The 20,722-nt window shown below is 40.8% G+C and overlaps 1 protein-coding gene across 5 annotated transcripts in view; it reads left to right on the top strand.

The window, feature by feature from the left end:
- Positions 1-20,011, top strand: part of IKZF1 (IKAROS family zinc finger 1) — a 93,208-nt gene extending 73,197 nt beyond the window's left edge. For 2 of the 5 annotated variants that reach the window (XM_034761325.1, XM_034761328.1), the window contains 4 exons: positions 2,194-2,361; positions 5,076-5,201; positions 10,263-10,397; positions 17,533-20,011. In XM_034761325.1, the coding sequence (XP_034617216.1) occupies positions 2,194-2,361; positions 5,076-5,201; positions 10,263-10,397; positions 17,533-18,239 (1,136 nt within the window). In that variant the 3' untranslated portion in view covers positions 18,240-20,011. The remainder of the gene's footprint in view (positions 1-2,193; positions 2,362-5,075; positions 5,202-10,262; positions 10,398-17,532) is intronic. The other 3 variants (XM_034761326.1, XM_034761329.1, XM_034761327.1) reach the window with 2 other exon arrangements.
- The last annotated feature ends 711 nt before the right edge of the window (positions 20,012-20,722 follow it).

Genomic DNA, 20,722 nt, shown 5'->3' on the forward strand with positions numbered 1-20,722 from the left:
ATTATAGAGTACACAGCATTTTCAGTTCAAATTCTCCAGCTGTCTGCCTTTCCTGCCCAATGCAAGGTTTCACCCTGTCATTATGAGATCTGTAGGTTGGAGACACTTTTCATTCTTACTCTGCATGCCTCTCCCTGTATGCTTTTATCGTCCTTATTTTCTCTTCTTTTGCTTCTCTGAGTAAAACTAATTGAAATGAATGGCAGAAAAGCCGCTTAGAAGAATTAACTGTTTCCTCTGTGTTTGTGACTGTCAGTGAGAACCGGCTTCTCAGTCACTGTTTCACTCCATCCTAAAAAATATCTTACCTATGAACTGCTACAAAGATGTAGAGAACACAAACCAGAGGCAGACGCCAATAACCGCTCAGTTCTTTGCAACACCTAGTGTAAATAGCTTCTTTTCAAGTAATCATATGGTACAACCCTGGAGGGATAGCTCCTCAGACTCAGTGGCGCGACACCATTTTACACCAGCTGAGAATCTGGCCCTTAAAGTTTCTTGGGCCCAGATCCTCAGTGGTAGTTAGGCATCTAACTCCCATTGAAATCAACGGGAGTTTAGATGCCTGAATACTTTTAAGGATCTGGGTTGTGATGAAGACAGGGACTCATTTCCTAAACTGGGAGATTCAGACCTACCAGAGGACTCTTGGTCAAATATTTTTTTTCACAAAATAGCCTCCCATTAGCCCATATTTGAATGTTAAGGGATGTGATCCTGATTATAGTGATCAGCCAAGCAAAGGATTCTCCATAGGTCAGATTGTGCTTCCCTTTTATCTGTTTGTTTCTGAGCTTTCTAACCATATTACTCAATAATGAGAATGGTTATAGCTTGTTTTTGTATGCGCACACGCACAAGCTAGTTGTTTCCAAATGTGCAAGATAACAAGAGATGTTCATATGGCCTGGGGGGAAAGGAAGCATTTACTGGTTTAACTTTTTTTAATCTTGTGTTGTTCTTTTGCATTAAAAAAGAAGATCAATTCTGATTTATCCCTAAAACATTAGTTGACATAATTGTTTTAGTTTTCACTTAGGACAAACAGATGTCAGAAAATTAGTTTCAAAGACTGGTTTGACATCAGACTCAGGGACCATTTCTTACGGCAAACAGGAATGATGGAAAGAATTGCGGGGGATGATACACAGGATTTCTTTCTTATGTAAATTGTCCCATCTAATCCAACCATTTGGTGCAACTCAAAACACAGATCACATTTATCAGAGATTTAAAAAAATCACATACCTCCAAACCAAAAAAGCATAAAATCACATACCTCCAAACTTCAAAGAGCAATACCAAAAACCAAACCAAAACAACAACAAAAAACAACACCAAAGCCATATTTGCATCTTTGTATGGTCAATCTGACTTGCTCCCTTGATAAAGTGTACCAATTTAGACAAATGACTGTGCTTCCTAAAGGGTTGGGTGTTTTTTTTTCCTGAAGTGGAGAAAAGCACATTAATATAACTCCTATGTTAATATCCTGCCTGAGGAGGGTCAGGACTTTTGTATGGAAGGTACAGGGTTTCCTTTACACTGTCTAAACTTCTCATTTTATTTTTTTCTCTCTCTTCTGTCTCTTTCCTGATTTGGCTGCTTAGGGACAGACAGGTAATGGAGAAGAAATTGAAAGGGAAAATACAGGGAAAATGTAAATGAAAAGAAGTTATTATAACTGTTATAATGAAGTGCCTTTCATTTAAATATAAGAATGTAACGCTGAAATGAACTTGTGATCCTGAAATGCATTTTTAATGAGTTTCCTTTTTATTTTGCTGCTTCAGTGGCATATTTTAAAGACCCTTTGAAAAAAGCCACATTAAAAACCCCACCAAATGCCACAACATGCAAAATTGGATATTGGTTTATTCCAAAACTGCTGATCAGGAAGAGTGGCTCTTCAACACAAAATGTTGCAGTCACTTTATTTAAATGAGTTTGAATTTGCATTGTGATGTGCCATTCTGATTTAGAAAAAAAAATTAGATTTTCAGATCAAATTGACCCAGCCAGTGAAGCGTTAAGAAACTGGCAGGTTTAGTCTGAAAGCCTCATGTTATATCAAACCTGCAGCCGGTGGAAGTCATAGAGCACCAGTGAGAAAACAACTTTCTCACTGAAATCTTTCTCTCGTTACTATGTAAGATTTTTGTTCTCACATATTTCTCCTTCTCCTCATAGGGGAACGCCCTTTCCACTGCACTCAGTGTGGAGCCTCCTTTACTCAGAAAGGCAACCTCCTCCGCCACATAAAGTTGCATTCAGGCGAAAAACCCTTCAAATGTCACTTGTGCAACTATGCCTGCCGACGCAGGGATGCCCTCACGGGCCACCTGAGGACTCATTCTGGTTAGTAACTACATCCGAGCACTTTCTGGACAAAGTTTGCTCACTTCCAGGTCAGGCCAGGAGTTGTGTACATGCTCACTGCCACCATGTCTTCAATGGCTGCTTGGATCAGGATGCAAGTAGTCTCACTTCAGGCTTAACCAACTTGTGACATGAACAAAAAATGATCAGCTGCAATGTTTGAGAGTGAGGATGCCTCCTCAGAAGTGATTAAACTCTGCTTATTTTAGCACCCCCAAATAATCAGCTTTTCTTTACTTCTTGGCACCAGGCTAGTTGGAAATTCCCATGTTAGGGTCTGATATTTCAACCCTTAGGTGAGCAATCCCTTTAATGGGACTACTTGCATGAATAAGGGCTGCATGATTTGAGTGAAATGCACCACGGTGCAGAGCCTGCCTAAGGCCACTGTGCCAGTTAAGTTCCACTTAATCCCTCAAAAAGAAGGTTTGAGTAATGCATAGGCTTGGTGCTGGCTCTCTGAATATGAGGTTAATTTCACCCATTGCGCATAACATATGTTGTGTGCTGCATTCTACTCTTAGAGGTTTTAGGTAGGGGTTGTTATTTCTTAAATAAAAAGACTCTAATATGGAGGCCTGGATAAATATTTTCTGAAATACTCATGCTTGTGCTCATATCTGCCTGTTCACTTAACAAGGCTTCTCAATGTTTAAAAAGGTCACCGCATCACTCTCCTTCTGAGAGCAAATCCAAAATGGTACCCGCACCATTAAAAGTGCCTGCAACCATGCAAACTGGGGCTATGATTTCATCAGATGTCACAAATTAAGCTGGAATTCTCCTGGTCAGTATTTGGATAGGAGGCCTCCAAGGGAAACCTTGGTTGCAGAAGTGATGTAAAAAAAAGTTAGCATTGAGCCAATGGCCCTGGTTGGTGGTAGCAGACTCTGGAAGTGCCATTTTTTATCTGAGGTGAAAAACTGATCACTAAAGATGGCTCTGTCTGTAAGAGGTGTTCTCCCAGGTGTCCAAATCAAATTCCCTTTGGATTCTGCCTATATCAGGTCCTAATTCAAGAAACCATTTAAGCACAAGCGTAATATTAAAGATGTGCTTAAGCCCATTGATTTTAGTGGGACTTAAGCATGTGCTTAAATGATATCCTGCATAAGGATTTTTTTCTGAACTGGGCATATAGGCATTCTGCTTATCTAAAATTGCCATTTCAAGGAGATACAGTATTCCTCTGCACTTCCTCTCCGAACAGGTATTGTGTTGTGCTTTATGCTATTTATCAGCTGTAGCATTCCATCCTGAATGGATGAAGTGATTTCTATAAAGTTTGAATAAAGTTTTGAGATTCTTTAGGATCTGAGAAACTATATAAATATGCAATATTATTATGATTAGTTAAAGTGACATCATTGTATGCAAATACATTGATGGTCTCAGTCCAGTTCCTATCTGACAGTGGTGGTGAGTGAAACTCAAAGATGAGGTTTGTATAACCACCCAAAAGTACAGCTCCTTATCAAAACTGGCCAGTCTTTTTAGTATAAGTCCTCAAATTTTGGGCCAGAAATCTCACGTGAACGGTCACTCTTGTAAGATTCCCCAGTACTTTCTGCATTTGGTCATGCTAGATACACCACAAGCAGAGCCTCTGTCATGATATTTCAGTGCTTCTACTTCTGGATTCTGCTAGAACCAGGAAAATGAAAATATTTTTTATAAAAATTATCCAGGACTGATTTGAACCTTTAAAAAAGGCTCTATTTGGATTTGGTTCTAATTTTAAGTAAAGGGTTGAGTTGGTTCTCGTTGCATCAGAACTAGTTCATCTATCTCTAGTGGGCAGTGGTCTACACCACAAAAACAGTCACCCCAGTTAGCAGTCTCTGCGCAGAGAGGTAAATAATTAAAGAGACTTGGAGACTGAATTACCTTCTCAGCCCTACTGTTCTTCCCTCATCAACCTGAGAATTCTTCCTACATCAAGGATGAGGCAAAGAATGGAGAAAGGCTTGTAGCACTGCAACCCTTTCTGTGCCAAACTGGCAGCTCCCCAATGCAATACATTCTAAGGGGTAGAGTCCACGGTCCTGAAATTCCAGAAATTGGGATCTCAGTATCCCAAGATAATTTTCAACTTGAGAACCAGGATTTTAACAGCATCTGTCCTAGCATTTTGCAAACCCTTTAACTTTATAGAAACAGTTATCAATACACACATCTTTATTTTACAAAACCCAGCAAACTGAATACTTAGACAAATGTTGTTATCATATTTGCAAACATCCTTTGAGGTATTTGGTGCCTCTGTGGGTCTCTGATTTTGCTGTTGCATGCCACCAGTCACCAAGACAAAATTCTATCTGATATTATACTTGCCCTCAGATATTTCAGACCAGTTCCAAAGCAGAGAAGAAAACCAATCAGGACCAATGACACACAAAATGTGTGGGGCAACTGAGATTGCCCTAGTTTTGAAGATTTAAGGCCAGATTCCTTGGTTGGTGTAAATCAGAGTAGTTTCATTGATTTCAATGGAGCTAAGCCAGTTTGTACCGGCTGAGGACCTGGTCTTTAAATTAGAGACTATAACTAAATTTTCACTGTTGTTTAGAGAGGCCCCAAACACTCCACTGATCGTTGGCTGTAGACAGTCATAGCACAAATGATTTCTTGTTATTATTATTATTCTGTCAGATACTTAAGTTAACTCTTTTGCTAAATTGTGTTTTCTGCAGTTGGCAAACCTCACAAATGTGGATACTGTGGCCGAAGCTATAAACAACGCAGCTCTTTAGAAGAACATAAAGAACGCTGCCACAATTATCTGCAAACCATGAGCCTCTCAGGCAGCTTGTATCCAGGTAGGAGTTCAAAGCAGAAAGGGTAAACCTGGAACCAGTACCCTCCTGTCACTCATTAATTGCCAGGGGATGGTCTAGTTGAGCTATCTGGGAAGCGTAACTATCCATTACAGTACCACCACTGAACAGATTTTTGGATATATATTTCCATCTCTGTCTTGGTAGATAGATAATTAGTTGGAGCTATTGTTGTACTTAATCAATATTTAGTTTTCTTGTTTTCCTTGCTCCAATCTAAAACGAGGAAGCTAAAGTATGAAGGCCAATTTTGACTTTTACATCTAGAAACAACACCTTCAGGTAACCAGCTACAAGACTTGGAATTCCTTAGCTCACCAGCTGTTCAGGCTAAAGCATAGTTATCCAAACTCATAGGGCTGGAATGTTCCTATTTATTTTGAGTCCTATAGATTACAATACTCAGGACTACAAACTCTTGTTAAAAAGGTAATTCCACTGCCAGTATATGATTTAGAGCTAATTTACTCTGGAATGCACACTTTGGTATAAGAGGGGATAAGAACCACACACACCCTTACACACCTGCATAGGCTATCCGAACCTTGTGTCCAAGGCACAGCAATGAGTAGGCGCTCAATGCCAACTACTCCTCCCAGGCCAAGCAAGTGAGCAGGAAGAGAGAAGAACCTTAGCTCTGCCCCACAATACATTGGCTAACCCAGAGGAGCCAGTCTGGAGAGGGTAGTAATTTGCTGTTGGTAGGCACCAGCAGCAAACAACTACCCACCTAAACCAAAGAGGAAGTAGGGAGGGAATCATGCCTCTCTGGAACACGATTTTTTCCTTGGGGCCTGTGCACCAAAACCTGATCCCATGTCTGGGGCATGTAGCAGTGCCACAATCTATTCCTTAGAGACTACAGAATCTAAAATTGTGCCTAAAATTGAGGAGGTCTTGCAAGTTGGAAACAAAGGTACCAATTAGATGTGCGAGACTGATCACAAGAGGTAATCACACCAGATACGTTGATAGGCATTAGTTCAGGGGGCGAGCATAGTATCAATGTACAGAGGAATTTAAGGTTTCAGTCCATCTGATAAACTACATTTCTTGCATACCTTTTGGATCCTGTAAGTATATATTATTCAGTTTGTCAAATGACAAACTGGTATGTTATCTCTGACCTATTTGCAATGATGCCTTATTTAACATTGTATATCTGGACAGCACTTGAATATGTTTTTACATGTTACAAGATAATGTAAAGTATATGCACATAATGATAACACTGAATGCAGCTGAGATTCTTCTGACAGACAGCATGTTAGAGCAGCGCTCCTCCTAATTTTATTGAGGGGTTGGAGAATGTATAAATAGGAGGAAAGCTGAAGCTAATGTACTCAAAGCCATGATATTTATTCCGTAACAGGGTGATAGGATGTAGAAGCCAATAGTCTGTCTGGGGTTAGAATTTCCAGCCTGGCATAAAGGTTTGATACGTCTGTGGGCAAAAGAAAACAACAATTTGTGTTAGCTTTTCAGTTACTTGCTGAAAATAAAATATTAGAAAAGAAAAATATGCAGATGAAGCTGAAATCAGTAACAAGAAACTGTAGTAAGAAATAACTCTCAGATGTATGGGACTGTGCTTATTATAAACCCTGACAGAAAAAGCTTAGATGTTCACAGCAGTTTAGGGTTATGCAGCTCAGTATTTAATATTTGAATCAGATTGAAAGTTGGCATATTCATAAGTGGTGTTTAAGAAACATTGCTTTCTTGAATACACAAAGAGTATCAGACAGATCCCTATTATACCTAATATGACTTTGATTTTAGAAACCGGCAGTAAAATGGAAGGAATAGCTTATATTTTAAACATTGTATTTTGCCAAAGCTCCTACTTTTTAACAAAATTTGGTATTATTTCTCAGGTAATAAACCAGTTTTTCATTAAAAAAACCTTTGTTGAAAATGATCCTGGTATTTTAAATTACATACAAGGCTCCCTAACTCATCACAAACACAGTTTGACTTCAGATGCCGTTTTTCAATTTTAAAAATATTGTATCTGTAAAGAGGTAAATATGCAACAAAGCCGTTCAGAATGAGACATGGTCCTTTTCGTATTTAAAAATATTTTTAATGCATGTTTTTTATACTTAGAAAAGTAAGTCAGTCTTATATGCAAGAACTACTGTTCATTCAGCTTTTCAGTGTGTGTTATTGAGCTATTACTATGATAATAAAGTCCCACTGATTGTTGTATTGATAGAATCATAAAAATGAGGGGTAAGGTCATCCGGTCCATCTCCCTGTTACTGCAGGATTATTTTCCACAGCATATTTTCTAGTATTTTGTCTAATCTAATTGAAAAAGTCCTAAGCAATTGATTTCTACCACTTCCTTTAGGAGCCTGATAGATCTCATTGGGAAACGTACCTAATATGGGCAGAGCCAAGGAGGAGGGTGAAGGGGAACAACATATTTTCTTTCATTTTGTCTTTGAATTTGACGATTTGGAGTGAAATCCTGGCCCCACTGAAATCAATGGCAGAGCTCCAAACAACTTCAGTAGGGCTAGAATTTCACCTTAGTGTCTGATGCTGCTTCCACAGACATAAGTTGGAGTTTTGCTATTGATTTCAATAGGAACACATGAGACCCTTCAAGTACTATAGAAAATAACAGAAAAGACAAACTATGAAAACTTATAGACTGAGTTTTGCTCTTGTGGTTTAGTATATCATTAGAATAAATCAATGAAGATACGGCATAGTACAGCCACAAAGATACACAGGTAGATTGATATCTGTATACGCCTACACTGAGTGGGCCAATGTTTTTTGTTCCCACAAAAAAATTCAGTGAAAACACAAAAACAGAAAAAAAATTCAGTTTTTTGGCAACCAAACCCCCTCCCCCAAATTCAGGTTTGCAGCCAATGTTTTTGGGGTGTGGTAGGGTGGGGATAGGTTTCAGTTTCCCAAAACTGGAAAATACTGGTCTGGGCCTAAATTTTTATTTTTTGCTTGCCATCTTTCATCAAAACAGCAAACAAACAAACAAACAAAAAGTATGTGAACTCATGGGCTAACCCTCCTTTAATTCTTTGGAACTGTTGTTGTGCTACCTTCTTGGATGCCATGGGGAAATGTCTTTGCATTTTGGTGGCAATGTGGGAACTGCTATTGTCCTTTAGAAACAATGACTTTTTGTTGCTTTGGGCCTTTACCATAGAGTTTTACCCTTTTGTGACTTCTAAATTGGATTGGAAAACACCTGAAAGTGTTAGCTTACACCAAATGCAGAAGCTTGCCTCCTTAATGGGTGCATTGTAATGAGCATACAGCACCAATGCCCTGTACTGACTGACTGATCACTTCCAGATGCTATTCAAGGGGTGGGTCACAGTCTTTAAAATCTTAAATGGTCTGGGGCCCAGTCATTTTAGCGAGCACTTCAACCACTGTAGTATGTCATCCTGCAGCAGTGGTTAAGATCTGCTAGATTGCTCCTGCCATTGGTTCCTACAGTTGTCTTCCTCTTCTCTGAGGGTACTTAACAGCTCCTTCTGATGATCCACCCCACCTGAGTCTGTCAACTCAGGGGATGATGTAGCCAAGCCTGTTCTATCAGGCTGCCATTTAAATGACATATTGCTAACATTAGAGAGACAAGGTGGGTGAGGTAATATCTTTTATTGGACCAACTTCTGTTGGTGAGAGAGACAAGCTTTCGAGCTTACACAGACCTGAAGAAGAATCAAATTGGTCCAATAAAAGATATTACCTCATCCACCTTGTCTCTCTCTAATATCCTGGGACCAATACAGTTACAATAACACTGTATACATATTACTAGCATGGCAGTCCATTAGGTTTGCTTATTCCTTTCATGTAGGCAACAGATATATTTACTTTAACTATTGTTATATGTCCAATTACCACAGCAGTAGATACCATGTAAACATCTATCAATAAGGGAGCACACCTATTGAGACGATAACATGTCACCAGCATACATAGAACATAAAAGAGAGATTGCCCAATCAAGGCCTAAAGCGTTCATGCTTTATTACTTGATGATCAGATATCAAGTCACAATCTTGCTTAAAATATTCATCTCCTGGCAAAAGATAAAAAAATCCAGAGAGCAATCACTCAGTATGTGTTACACACACTTGATAGATCATCTTTTCTTCAGACATTGGATGCTCAGGATAAGTATAGTTTACCATCATAGAGCTCTTGTTGTGCCAGTTCATCTCAAACCCCCTTCAGCGTCCACAGGCAATTGCAACAAAGTGACATAACGGGAACCTTTTCCCTAGTGGTTCATAGCTAAGAATCTCTTTACTGGGCTTTCTTTCTAAACCTAAAACTTCTTAGCAGTAGCAGGAAGTCAGAAAACAGTCTGAGTGCAGAAGGTCAATGCTCTATGATAAATATATGTTCAGCCACTGGACTAGCTAAAATTGGATTTTAATGACTAACACTGTATCAGGGAAGTAGCGTAATAGAGAACTGTCAGAGAAGTTGTTTTCTGCATAAATTATAAATACATTCTTCTATACGAAGTGATAACCATGCCCCATTTCTGATGAAGTGATGCTTATTGTGCTGGGCTTTTCTGTCACTAAAAGGTAGTGGGAGGGAGGGTAAGAGGGGGAGGGCTTTGTATCAAATATAATATTAAAGATCTTAGGGCCTGATTCTCCATTTTCCTGCACCATGTGTAATCATTCAGACCATTGCAAGGTGGGTGTAAAACCAAATCAGAGTGATCATGTTAGACATTCATTTTGCACCAGTGTAAATAACTAGACAGGGTACAGAGCAATGGAGAATCAGGCCCCGTAAACTTTGCAATCTGTTATCTCTACATCCTATTTGAGGGGAAGATGAGCACTGATCTAATTTAGTCAGCATAAGGGACAACGATACAAACAGTCAGAGTCAACCTGTGCCTGTCATTGTAAGCTCCTGGTTTTAGTTGGTTGCATGCTAATAGAAAAGTCTGACTAACATGATACAAAGATGGTAGTTCCATTAAAATGGAGCATGCGTGCCTAACCCTCTGATGTCATTTGATTTCAGTCATAAAAGAGGAAACTAACCACAGTGAAATGGCTGAAGACTTGTGCAAGATAGGGTCAGAGAGATCCCTCGTGCTGGATAGACTAGCAAGTAACGTCGCCAAACGTAAGAGCTCTATGCCTCAGAAATTTGTTGGTAAGAGTTAAACGTTTGCTGTCTCCTAAAAAAAGCCTTATAGGGTTTTCAGTCTTGCATCATGATTTTCATTTGTTATCATTAAATTAACAATATATAAATATATAGGATTCGCTAGACGGATGCATTAAAAAAGGATACTTTCTGCAGCTTAACTTTCCATTTTACAGCTTTTGTGGGGGGGTTCAGTATTCTTGCCTTTTCCAGTGTTGATGCCCCAGGTCTTCTATATGATTATCCTTGGAATTGAGGCTCCTATTCAGGAAAGCACTTAAGCAGATGCTTAAGACTACATTTTGTTAACTTCTCACATTAGGGCCTGACCCTGTGTGTTGACACGTGTAAGCATGTATGTGTAGGTGAGGATGGGCTGAACGTAAGAGGTTAATACTATTTCACTCCTTCAGAAAGGTTGTACACTTGTTTACCTCATTTCTTTGGTCAAGTATCATTTATAAACCTAGAAATATGTGCCCAGCTGATGAGAATGGTAAAAGAAAAACCAAGATCAATTTATACTTCTTCACATACATACTGTAAGCAACACAAACTTCCATAACCTGCTTCCTTCTTTTACTAATAGACATTTTCTTGCCTCAGTGACTTGACTAGGAGGTTGTGTCCATTTTCTTCTTCCAGTTGGTATTCACTGTGCAGAGTAGTGGCTTGTAGCAAATCAATCAAAGGAAACTGAATACAATGAGAGAGATTGCAATAATGTTTAGGTTTAGACTTAAACCTTCAAAAGCATGGAAACTCAAAGGAAAGCCTGAGCTCATTTCTACAGAGAAACAGACAGAATATTCAGACTTCTCCTAGTTTTATATCACTTGCTTCAGGAGAGGATTAAAGCCTTTGGGAAGGACTAAATTGTAAGACGGGTTTTGAAGAAAAGGTGGAGACATGACAGACTAGGTAAGAGAGGGGGATTCCAGAATGTAGGAAGCCACATGGAAGGAGGTTTGATTCTAAGAGTGCGAAGACACAAGGGAGCAGTAGCTCATGTGGCAGGGATGGAGCAAAGCGTGCCACAGAAAGAGACAAACAGAGAATAGTAGGGATCCAAGTTGTATATACCCTTTAAGAGAAGAAGAAGAAGCCTAAACTTGATGGAGTGGGTGACAGGAAGCCAGTGGAAGGATTTGAAGCAGGGAAGAACACTGGTAGAGCAGTAGGCATTCAGTTTTTCAGGGGTTAAATTTGAGCTGTGGGCAGGACATCCAGGAAGAGACAGCCAGAAGTACAAATATGAATAGAGTGGGTTTAAGTGAGAGGAGAAGAGGCACAGCAGAAAATACTGGATGAGATTGTAAAGGGAGAAGAAGATAGGGCCAACACAGAACACTGAGAGACCTTGGTAAAGAGAGGGAGGAAAGAGGCACCACCAAAGAAGATACTGCAGAAGTAGTCTGAGAGCTAGGAGAGGAAGTCTCTACAGTCTAGGGCAGAGAGAGTATTTAGGAAGAGGGCATGATCAACTATATCTAAAATGGGAGAGAGCTGAAAATTATGGAGATGGAGAAGAACCTTTGTGATTTGTCCAGGACAACATCATTGGGCAGTTTCAGTGGAATGGAGGTGGCCCAATTGAAGGTGATCAAGGAGTGAATTAACATAGAGGAAGCTAAGGCCACATTTGAAAATTTTGAAAGAGGAGAGTGGGAGATGGAGAAGGAGATGGGCTCAATGGAGGGATGTTTGAGGCTACAGGAAATAATAGCATGCTTGAAGTCAGAGATGTGTGAGCGAGAGCGGAGAAAAACTGAGAAGGAGGGAGATTGTATAAGGGGGGAAGTCAGGAGTTGGAGAAAACAAGGTCAAGAGAGCAGATTGAGAGACTAGTGGAAGAGAGTAAGAGACACATGTCTGAGTCAGAAACGGGTGAGGGAGGAGAGACTATATTGTAAGAGAGGGGAGGAGGAATCTTGTACCAGAGTGTGTCATTATGTCAGAAGGTAGAATAGTAGGTTTAAGGAGACAGTCAAAGACGGGGAAAAGAAGTGATTGTAGGAGCAGGACTTAATCAGGGCAGGAAATGTAGCTGCTTGCCAACTAAGATGGCAAAATTGTAGTGGAGGTAAATACTGAAAATGTGGTAGGAATTCTGAGTTATTAAAGAACTCCATATTGTTTGATGATTAAGGACCGGATTCAACTACCAGAGTAAGTTGATGCAATTCTTCTGAAGGCTCTGGATTGAATTTGTCTCTTAGACTTTTTGCATAAGGAAAAAATATCAGCTGTGAAGACACCAAGAAGACCAGAGAAATTAATTTGGTTTAGAAAACTATTTTTAATAAACACAAATAAGTAACCCATTTAGAGCGGTTGGGCATGGACTGTTTTTTGTTTTCCATTGTTTGTCACCCTCATGCTGACAAACAATAGAGAAAGCCAGGCAAATGAGAGACACAGGTAAGGCAGAGTTTCCTGTCACTTATTCAGTGTGTGGTGTAAGAAGACACCATGACAGACTATTTATGAAGACTCTGCTGTAAAAAAAAAAGGCCTCTTTGGGCAAAGAGACTCATCAGAGACCCCCAAATTCCCTCCTTTTTTCCCCAGTGCTCACCCCGTTTAATATGAAGTACATTACCAGTTGCTCAAACTCCAAGTCCGGTCTCCTTGTCCAAAGTCCGTTTTGGTAACAAGAAAATGGACATTGAACTAAAGGATTAAATACACCAAACACTGAACCAATTTCCAGCTCTCCCACATTCCTTTAACATAACAATGCTACCATCATTTAACCAGTGACTAATTTAAAAGACACCGGTCCTGATTCTCCTCACTTACACTGATTTTAAACCAGCGCATCACTCGTCATTTAGACTGAATTAAATGAGAGGAGAATAAAGCCCAGAAGCACCACTGGTTACAAATGCCAGAGAAGGCGCAGGTTTCCTCAGCCAAGCATAAACCTCAGGGCTAGTTAACAAGGTAGGAAAAACAAGCCACTGTTGCAAAGAAGAACACAACAATATTAGAGCTAAGTCAAGGTCCAGTCAGTCCCAAACTCAAGAGAGACAGAACAGTATGTGGAACTTGGTATAAAGCTGAGCTCATTCACCAATTTCAATTAATTAGGTGTGAAATTATTTGACAGCAATAGTGCCATTGCAGCACTTGTGTACGGCACCTTGCTTTGCAAACAGGAACAAACCCCAGGGCTGAGAGCCAAATTGGACCTTCCAACCTGGGGTTGGAGAGGGACTGGTAACAGTTCAGGCTGAAATGTGTCTGATATGTTAAAACATCAACCAGAAATTTTTTTTTAAAAGAAGCCTATCAAAGCTAGAGCGTATCAGCTGTCTGTTAGCACTTAGTTACCTGTGGCAAGCACCCTGAAACACTGCAAAGCTTCTGAAGAGCTTCACGCCACTAGCAGTTTACCTTACTTATTCTCTGATAACCATAAAAATAGGTGATTGTTTTTAATGAGCACTAGTGTTATCTGCACTGCCCATATGTAAAAATGATACTTGCCTGCCTTAAGCTTGTGTGTGTTTGAAATGCTCTTGCTCTGTGACAGATTTTTCCTTACGAGGAGCTGATCATATTGGTCAGCTATAGGCTAGTTATGGTACATAATCATAAAGCAAATATTAACCAATAAAGAACACCTAAACTTGTGCCCTCTGGATGCTCAGTGTATGACATATAATAATAAAGAGAGCCCAGGTTTAATGATGTACAGTACATATATGCTTTAACTTTGTTGTTTTCTGAATCAGGGGTATAAATTCATATTAAAAAATGTGGTAAGCATTTCACACATTGCCCATACATTTTCCACAGAGTCCATTTTGACTCTCTAGTCTTTAGCTCTTTGCATTTTGAAACTATGGGATTAGAAATGGTGCATCTAATAAAAACCATGGCATTAGTGGGGAGGAGCAAACACTAGCACTAGGAGTGGGAGGTGGGAAAAGCAACCCAAAAAGCACAGGGTCCGGCATGGGTGGAGCCAAGTTAGGAGCTGTATATGCCATGCCTCTTTACTGGAAATGTACTGAGGAGTTAAGATAGCTCTAAGAAGTGCTAGCTCTAGGGCTGGTCATAAAACAAAAACATCCATTTTGAACAAATGTTGGGCTTTTGACATTTGTTTTCATTCTGCATTAGAACAAAAACTAAAACTTTTAGAAATTTTTCACAAAAAATGAGAGAGTCCCCTGCCTTCCAATTACCCAATAGCTCACTGGGTAGAGCACTCGCCTGAGAATGAGGGAAGACCCAAGAGCAAATCCCTGTTCTGCTTGAGTCTCCCACATTTCAGCTGAATAAGAGCCTCGTGGGAGGAGGGAGAAATCCCGGACCTGAGAAAGTTTAGACAAAAAGAGAGAAGAGTCCTCAAAACGTTCTAGTTTTGACCAATCTGCATTTTCCTACAAAAAGACGTTTAGTCAAAAAATTCCTGACCAGCTCTAGTTGGCTCCCATTCTGTGCCTGCTACCTCCCCTGCTGTGGAGCGAGGCTAGAGCACAGCAGGGAGGAGCCAGGCTTCCAGAGAAGATGGAGGCTCAGGAAGTGCTTGGTAGGCAGCAGGACTTTCTGCACTTTATAGGCCTGTTTTTTGCAGGATTTCAAGCAAGCGATTTCCAGGCTGCACTCTTGGCCCTTTGTGGAGTTTGGAAATCCCTCCACTCTGACAGGGCAGTTCTGTCCACTTCATCCTGTGGAATTTCCAGCAGACTTTCCCCCTGCTCTTTGGAGGCTCTTCAACAGGAAGGGACAATTGAGCCCCATTTTATGCAATCTTGTACATGCGGCAGACTAATGGAAAGTTATTAGTAAAGCCTGGAGCAGTATTAACTTCCAAGGGAGCCCCTCTGTATTTTAAGGAGGAGTGACAGCAGCAGTGGCTGGTAGGAGGGAAGCAGCACAGGCACTACATAGAAAGACCTCACCTCCACTGGATCCCCTGAGATTTGTCAGACCCATGTTGCTCACAGTTCCATAGGGCAGTGGTGTTCAAACTTTTTTTCTGGTGACCCAGTTGAAGAAAATTGTTAATGCCCGCGACCCAGCAAAGTTGGGGTTGAGGAGTTTGTGGTGTGGGAGGGGCTCAGGGCTGGGCCAGAGGGTTGAGGTGAGGGGGTAAGGGCTGCGGGGTGGGGCCAGGAATGAATGGTTCAAGGTGTGGGAAGGGGCTCTGGACTGGGGCAGGGGGTTGGGGTGTGGGAGGGGGTCAAGGCTCTGGGCTGGGGGTGCAGGCTCTGTAGTGGGGCCGGGGATGAGGGTTTTGGGGTGCAGGAAGGGGCTCTGGGTTTGGGGGGGCTCAGGGCTGGGGCAGGGGATTGGGGAGCAGGCTTACCTCGGGTAGCTCCTGGTCAGTGGCGCAGCGGGGGTGCTAAGACAGGCTTCCTGTCTGTTCTGGCACCATGGACCGCACTCCGCCTCGGAAGCAGCCAGCAGCAGGTCCAGCTCCTAGACGGAGGCACACAAGCGGCTCTGTGTAGCTCTCGCCCACAGGCACCGACTCCCCCAGCTCCTATTGGCTGGTTTCCAGCCAATGGGAGTGCGGAGCCAGTGCTCGGGGCGGGGGAAATATGCAGAGTCCCATGGCCCCCCTGTCTAGAAGCCGGACCTGCTGCTGGTCACTTCCAGGGCACAGCATAGTGTCAGAACAGGTAGGAACTAGCCTGCCTTAGCCCGGTAGCACCGCCGATGGGACTTTTAACAGCCAAATCAGCGGTGCTGATCAGAGCTGCTGCGACCCAGTGCCTTCCATTCCACGACCCCATTCTGGGTCGCGACCCGCAGTTTGAAAACCCCTGCCATAGGGAGTGGGGTACACTATCTGGGAACCTGAAGGAGGTTTTTTCCTCTTTGCCCCTCCTTTATGGGACTGGTAATATTGCAGATGTATTACAAATACTGCATGAGAGACTTTTTTGTCATGCAAAGCTACCTGTTAGTGAAGTTCAGTATCATGAATGATAGTGTAGCGTAGTACACAGATATACTTAAAATCAGCAGCTGCATTTTTAAATAATTTCTCCAATTCCCAGGCTTTACTTTTATTTTTAACTTGTTTCTCTATAGCCAAGATTTTCAAAAGTGATTACTGACAATAGGCACTTCAATCTTTGGGTGCCCAGTTTGAGACATCTTACAGGGGCCTGACTTCTAAAGTGAGGAGCACCCGCTTTTTAGTCTTTAGAAGTTGGACACACAGTAACTTTTGGAAATCTTAGTTTATCTACTTGGAAACTGCTCCTAATATTTTTTCTTTGCTCATAGATGTGAAGTTGTAATTTTTTTAGTGGACTCTGTTGCACTTGTAAGGTCTCACTTAGATTCGGTTGGCAAAATGGACTGTTCAGCCAGCTCAAAAGAAGTCTCACTCCATGCAGAATGCTAATTTTCAGTTCAATGGAATTATTTATTTGAGAAACATTGCCTTATGTTGCTTCTGCCAGTTATACTTTTCACTACAGAAAACTTATGGACATGTGAACCTTCTTTTCAGAACTAGTGTCTAGCCTATGGTTGGTCAAAAAATTTTCATTTGAAGTGTTTGATGGAAAATTGATTTTTTGATTAAATGAATTATTTTGTGAAAAGTGTTTGCTTTCCACAGAAGGTTTTGATTTTTTTGTCAATACGTTGAATGGTCAAAAAATGAAATGTTTTTGTTTTTCAGACAAAAAACTAAATATTTCTGACAAACTCCCATTCTCTTCTATGGGCCAGGATCTTTTGACAGACTTTATCTCCCATGATGCACCATGGACATGTAACTGCCATGATATAGCACCTCCATGCACCAAGAAGGAGGTCGTGGCACACCAGAGTCCAACCAAGGAGCCCAGCCTGTAAAGAAGAATGGGAGTTTGAGGCAGTTGAACCACAAGTCTCATGAGGCAACACGGCAGTATTTCAGAATTGAATTTTGTTGTGTGTTTGGCCAAAATTTTTCAGTTTTTGATTGTTTGCCAAAATATATTTTCTCATCAGTTCTAGTGTAGCACACCAGGAAATTGAGAGCTCTTCACAGCAGTTCTCAATTTCAGATGCAGATTTGTACCCCGCATTGAATCTTTCTATTTTGATTTTACTGACATAGGAAGTCCAATGCTTAGACACATTGAATCCCAAATGTCTAACTTCTGATTGTTTTGGAATGCAGGTGAGAAATGCTTGTCTGATGTTCCATACGATGCCACCACTAATTATGAGAAGGAGAGTGAGATGATGCAGACCCATGTTATAGACCAGGCCATTAACAATGCCATCAGTTACCTAGGGGCAGAGTCTTTGCGTCCCCTTGTGCAGACACCTCCAGGCAGCTCTGAAGCAGCACCTATTATCAGCTCCATGTATCAACTCCACAAACCTCTTGGGGACAATCACGCTCGTTCCAATCATACTGCTCAGGACACCGCGGTGGAAAACTTGTTGCTGCTTTCCAAAGCCAAATCCATCTCCTCTGAAAGGGATGCCTCCCCCAGCAATAGCTGCCAAGACTCAACAGATACAGAGAGTAATAATGAGGAGCGCAGCGGTTTAATTTACCTGACGAATCACATAGTTCCCCATGCAAGAAATGGCCTGTCTATAAAAGAAGAACAGAGGCAATATGAAGTCCTGAGGGCAGGTACTGACAATTCCCACGATGCTTTCAAAGTGATCACCAGCAATGGGGAGCAAGTAAAAGTTTACAAGTGCGAACACTGTAGAGTTCTTTTCTTGGATCATGTGATGTACACCATCCACATGGGCTGTCATGGGTTCCGCGATCCTTTTGAATGCAACATGTGTGGCTACCACAGCCAGGACAGATATGAATTCTCTTCTCACATAACACGAGGGGAGCACCGTTTCCACATGAGTTAAAACCCCTCCCACACAGATGGGACCTTGTCAGCTGTACTACTGGAGCTGTATGAACAACAAAAAACACCAGTCTATTGGACAGTAAAAGCATCCAGAAATGAAAATTAGAAGACCTGGCCCCAGGAGTTTTCTCCTCTTGGTAGCATGTATTGCAACTTAATTTTATAAAATGCATATTGATGTTTTTATTGCAAATATTTGGATCACCAAACCTTTAGTAAGTAGCAGCTTTTGTAGTCAGGTAGCTGAATCCACTTCCTTCTAGCTATTGCTTTCTGCAGACCTCTCTCTCCAACACAGTTAAGCATGTGCATAATGCACAAAAACTTGGCTGGGGGCTAGAAAGGCCTTGTGCTAATATGCTGAGAATAGGGCTCTTACACCAGACTTTTTTTTTACTTCCCATTATTACTTGGGTCATTAGGAAGACTTAATTAAAATAAAGACAAAGCAGCCCAACCAAGACCCTTGAGTGGTGCCATGGGGACCTGGAATGGTGTTGCAAGCCTAGACCCTTGACAGGCACTATTTTAGCAGTGAAGTAAAATAACACAGTAGCACACACCAAGGTGTGGATTTTCTTGCCTGCATGGCATACCTTATTTCTATTGTGAAGCATAAGGCCAGTTGTTTGAAGGACATGAGAAACACCCTTGTAATATATACTCTGGAGTGGAAATTGCATTTATTTGGAGAAAAGGGTTTTGTTGACTTTTTAAAATAAATATTTTCCCTCCCTATCCAATAAAAACTAACTTTTTCCTTAAAAATATAAGGTTTAAAAATCTTTCCGCATAAGAAAATAACCATTTATGTAGAATTTTTTAAAAGGAGTTTTAATTATTTAGAAAAATACAATGTTCAGTAGGAGAGAGAAAATGTTTGGAGATTATTTTTATGCACGCTTCTTTCATTTTGGGGGCAAAATTTTTACAACTGGCTTCAAAATTTCCACGTTCACCCATTTTGCATATGAAAATGCCCATTCTGCTTGCACAGCAAGTACTCTGGCTATTTTGCGGGCTGTGTCTGGAAAATTTAGCCCGCAATGATTTTTTTTGACGCACTGAAATGAATTAAACAGCCATTTAAAAAACTTAGTGCCTATCCCCCTTTTCTCTAAAATTAACCATTCATTAAGAGATCCATCCTGCAAGATACTGAGCGCTCTGGCACCGATCTATCAAAGCACTTCAGCTTTTGCCTGAGTAGTCACATGAACATAAATGGAACTATTCTTATGCTTAAAGATAATCCCAAATTTAAGGGTTTTTTTTTTTTGCTGGATTGAGTCCAGAGCAAGGATCAAGCCCTATGAAACCAAAAACATCTATTCTATCTCCCCCGCCCCATCCCCACATTCAGCGTCCCCTTCTTGGCAAGATCCTCCCAACTAGCTGTTTAAATTCCAGTAAAATGAAAAGACCTCTGAAGCACAAAGGCAGCTGATAGTAAAAACTGCCAATCTGTTTGTCTCTTCTTTAGTTCCTCTTCCAAATAGCTCATTCCTCTCTGCAGCCTGCTGGCTTTAAGACTGGGTAATAGTGATATTTATGCAACTTGGTTAAGAATCGCCCTGCAGAGCTGGAATATTTCCACAACAGTACAGGTACTAATAATTGATGATTGAGTTGCCCAACCCATTGAATGTACAAACATTTCCACTGTATAAGAGATTGGTACTACCCCATAAACAAAAAACATATATTGCAACAGGACCATTTCTTAAGTTTTGTAATACTGTTATGTATTTTATATATATATATATATATATATATATATATATATATATATATTCATTCATATTACGGGCCAAATTCAATAGAACTAGTGCACTTGCACCAAGGATGAATGGGGTCCAATGGGTGTATATATTACATACATATAATATATATAAACAGACAAAGGGGTCCTGGTTCTGCTTTCACTTACGCAGCTGTAACTCAAGAGCAACTCCATTGAGACAATGGAAGGATACTGGTGTAAGTGAGATTTGAATATGCTTTACACCTCACTCCCCCCCCCACACACACACACATTACTTTGTTACACTGTACAGTCATTCCTAACTATAAGAAATTTACTTTGTAAAAGCCAAGCTCCTTGGATCACAAGGGTGATATTACATAGAAAGAATGTCTATAATGCATGGACTGTGTAAACACATGCAAACACACTTATGCACATACATTGATGAATATGAATATGAACAACATCTTTCTTTTCTGGTATCCTACTGGGAATTTGACAGTAATATAAACTATAGCCCTGATTGTGATCTTATACAGGTTAAATTCCATTGACTTAAGTGGGGGTACTCCTAGTTAGAATCTGGCCCCTATGCATCAGCCTGGGCAAAGCCAAGAGGGGCATTTCTATCCATTTTTTGTGCCAAAAAGATTGCCTCACTGAGTCTGTTGCCTATTCTGTGTCAACAAAGACTGCACATACTGGTATGCCAATAGCATTTAAACATGCTTCTA

The sequence above is a fragment of the Trachemys scripta genome, chromosome 2 (assembly GCF_013100865.1).
Source record: "Trachemys scripta elegans isolate TJP31775 chromosome 2, CAS_Tse_1.0, whole genome shotgun sequence".
Lineage (NCBI taxonomy): Eukaryota > Metazoa > Chordata > Testudines > Emydidae > Trachemys > Trachemys scripta.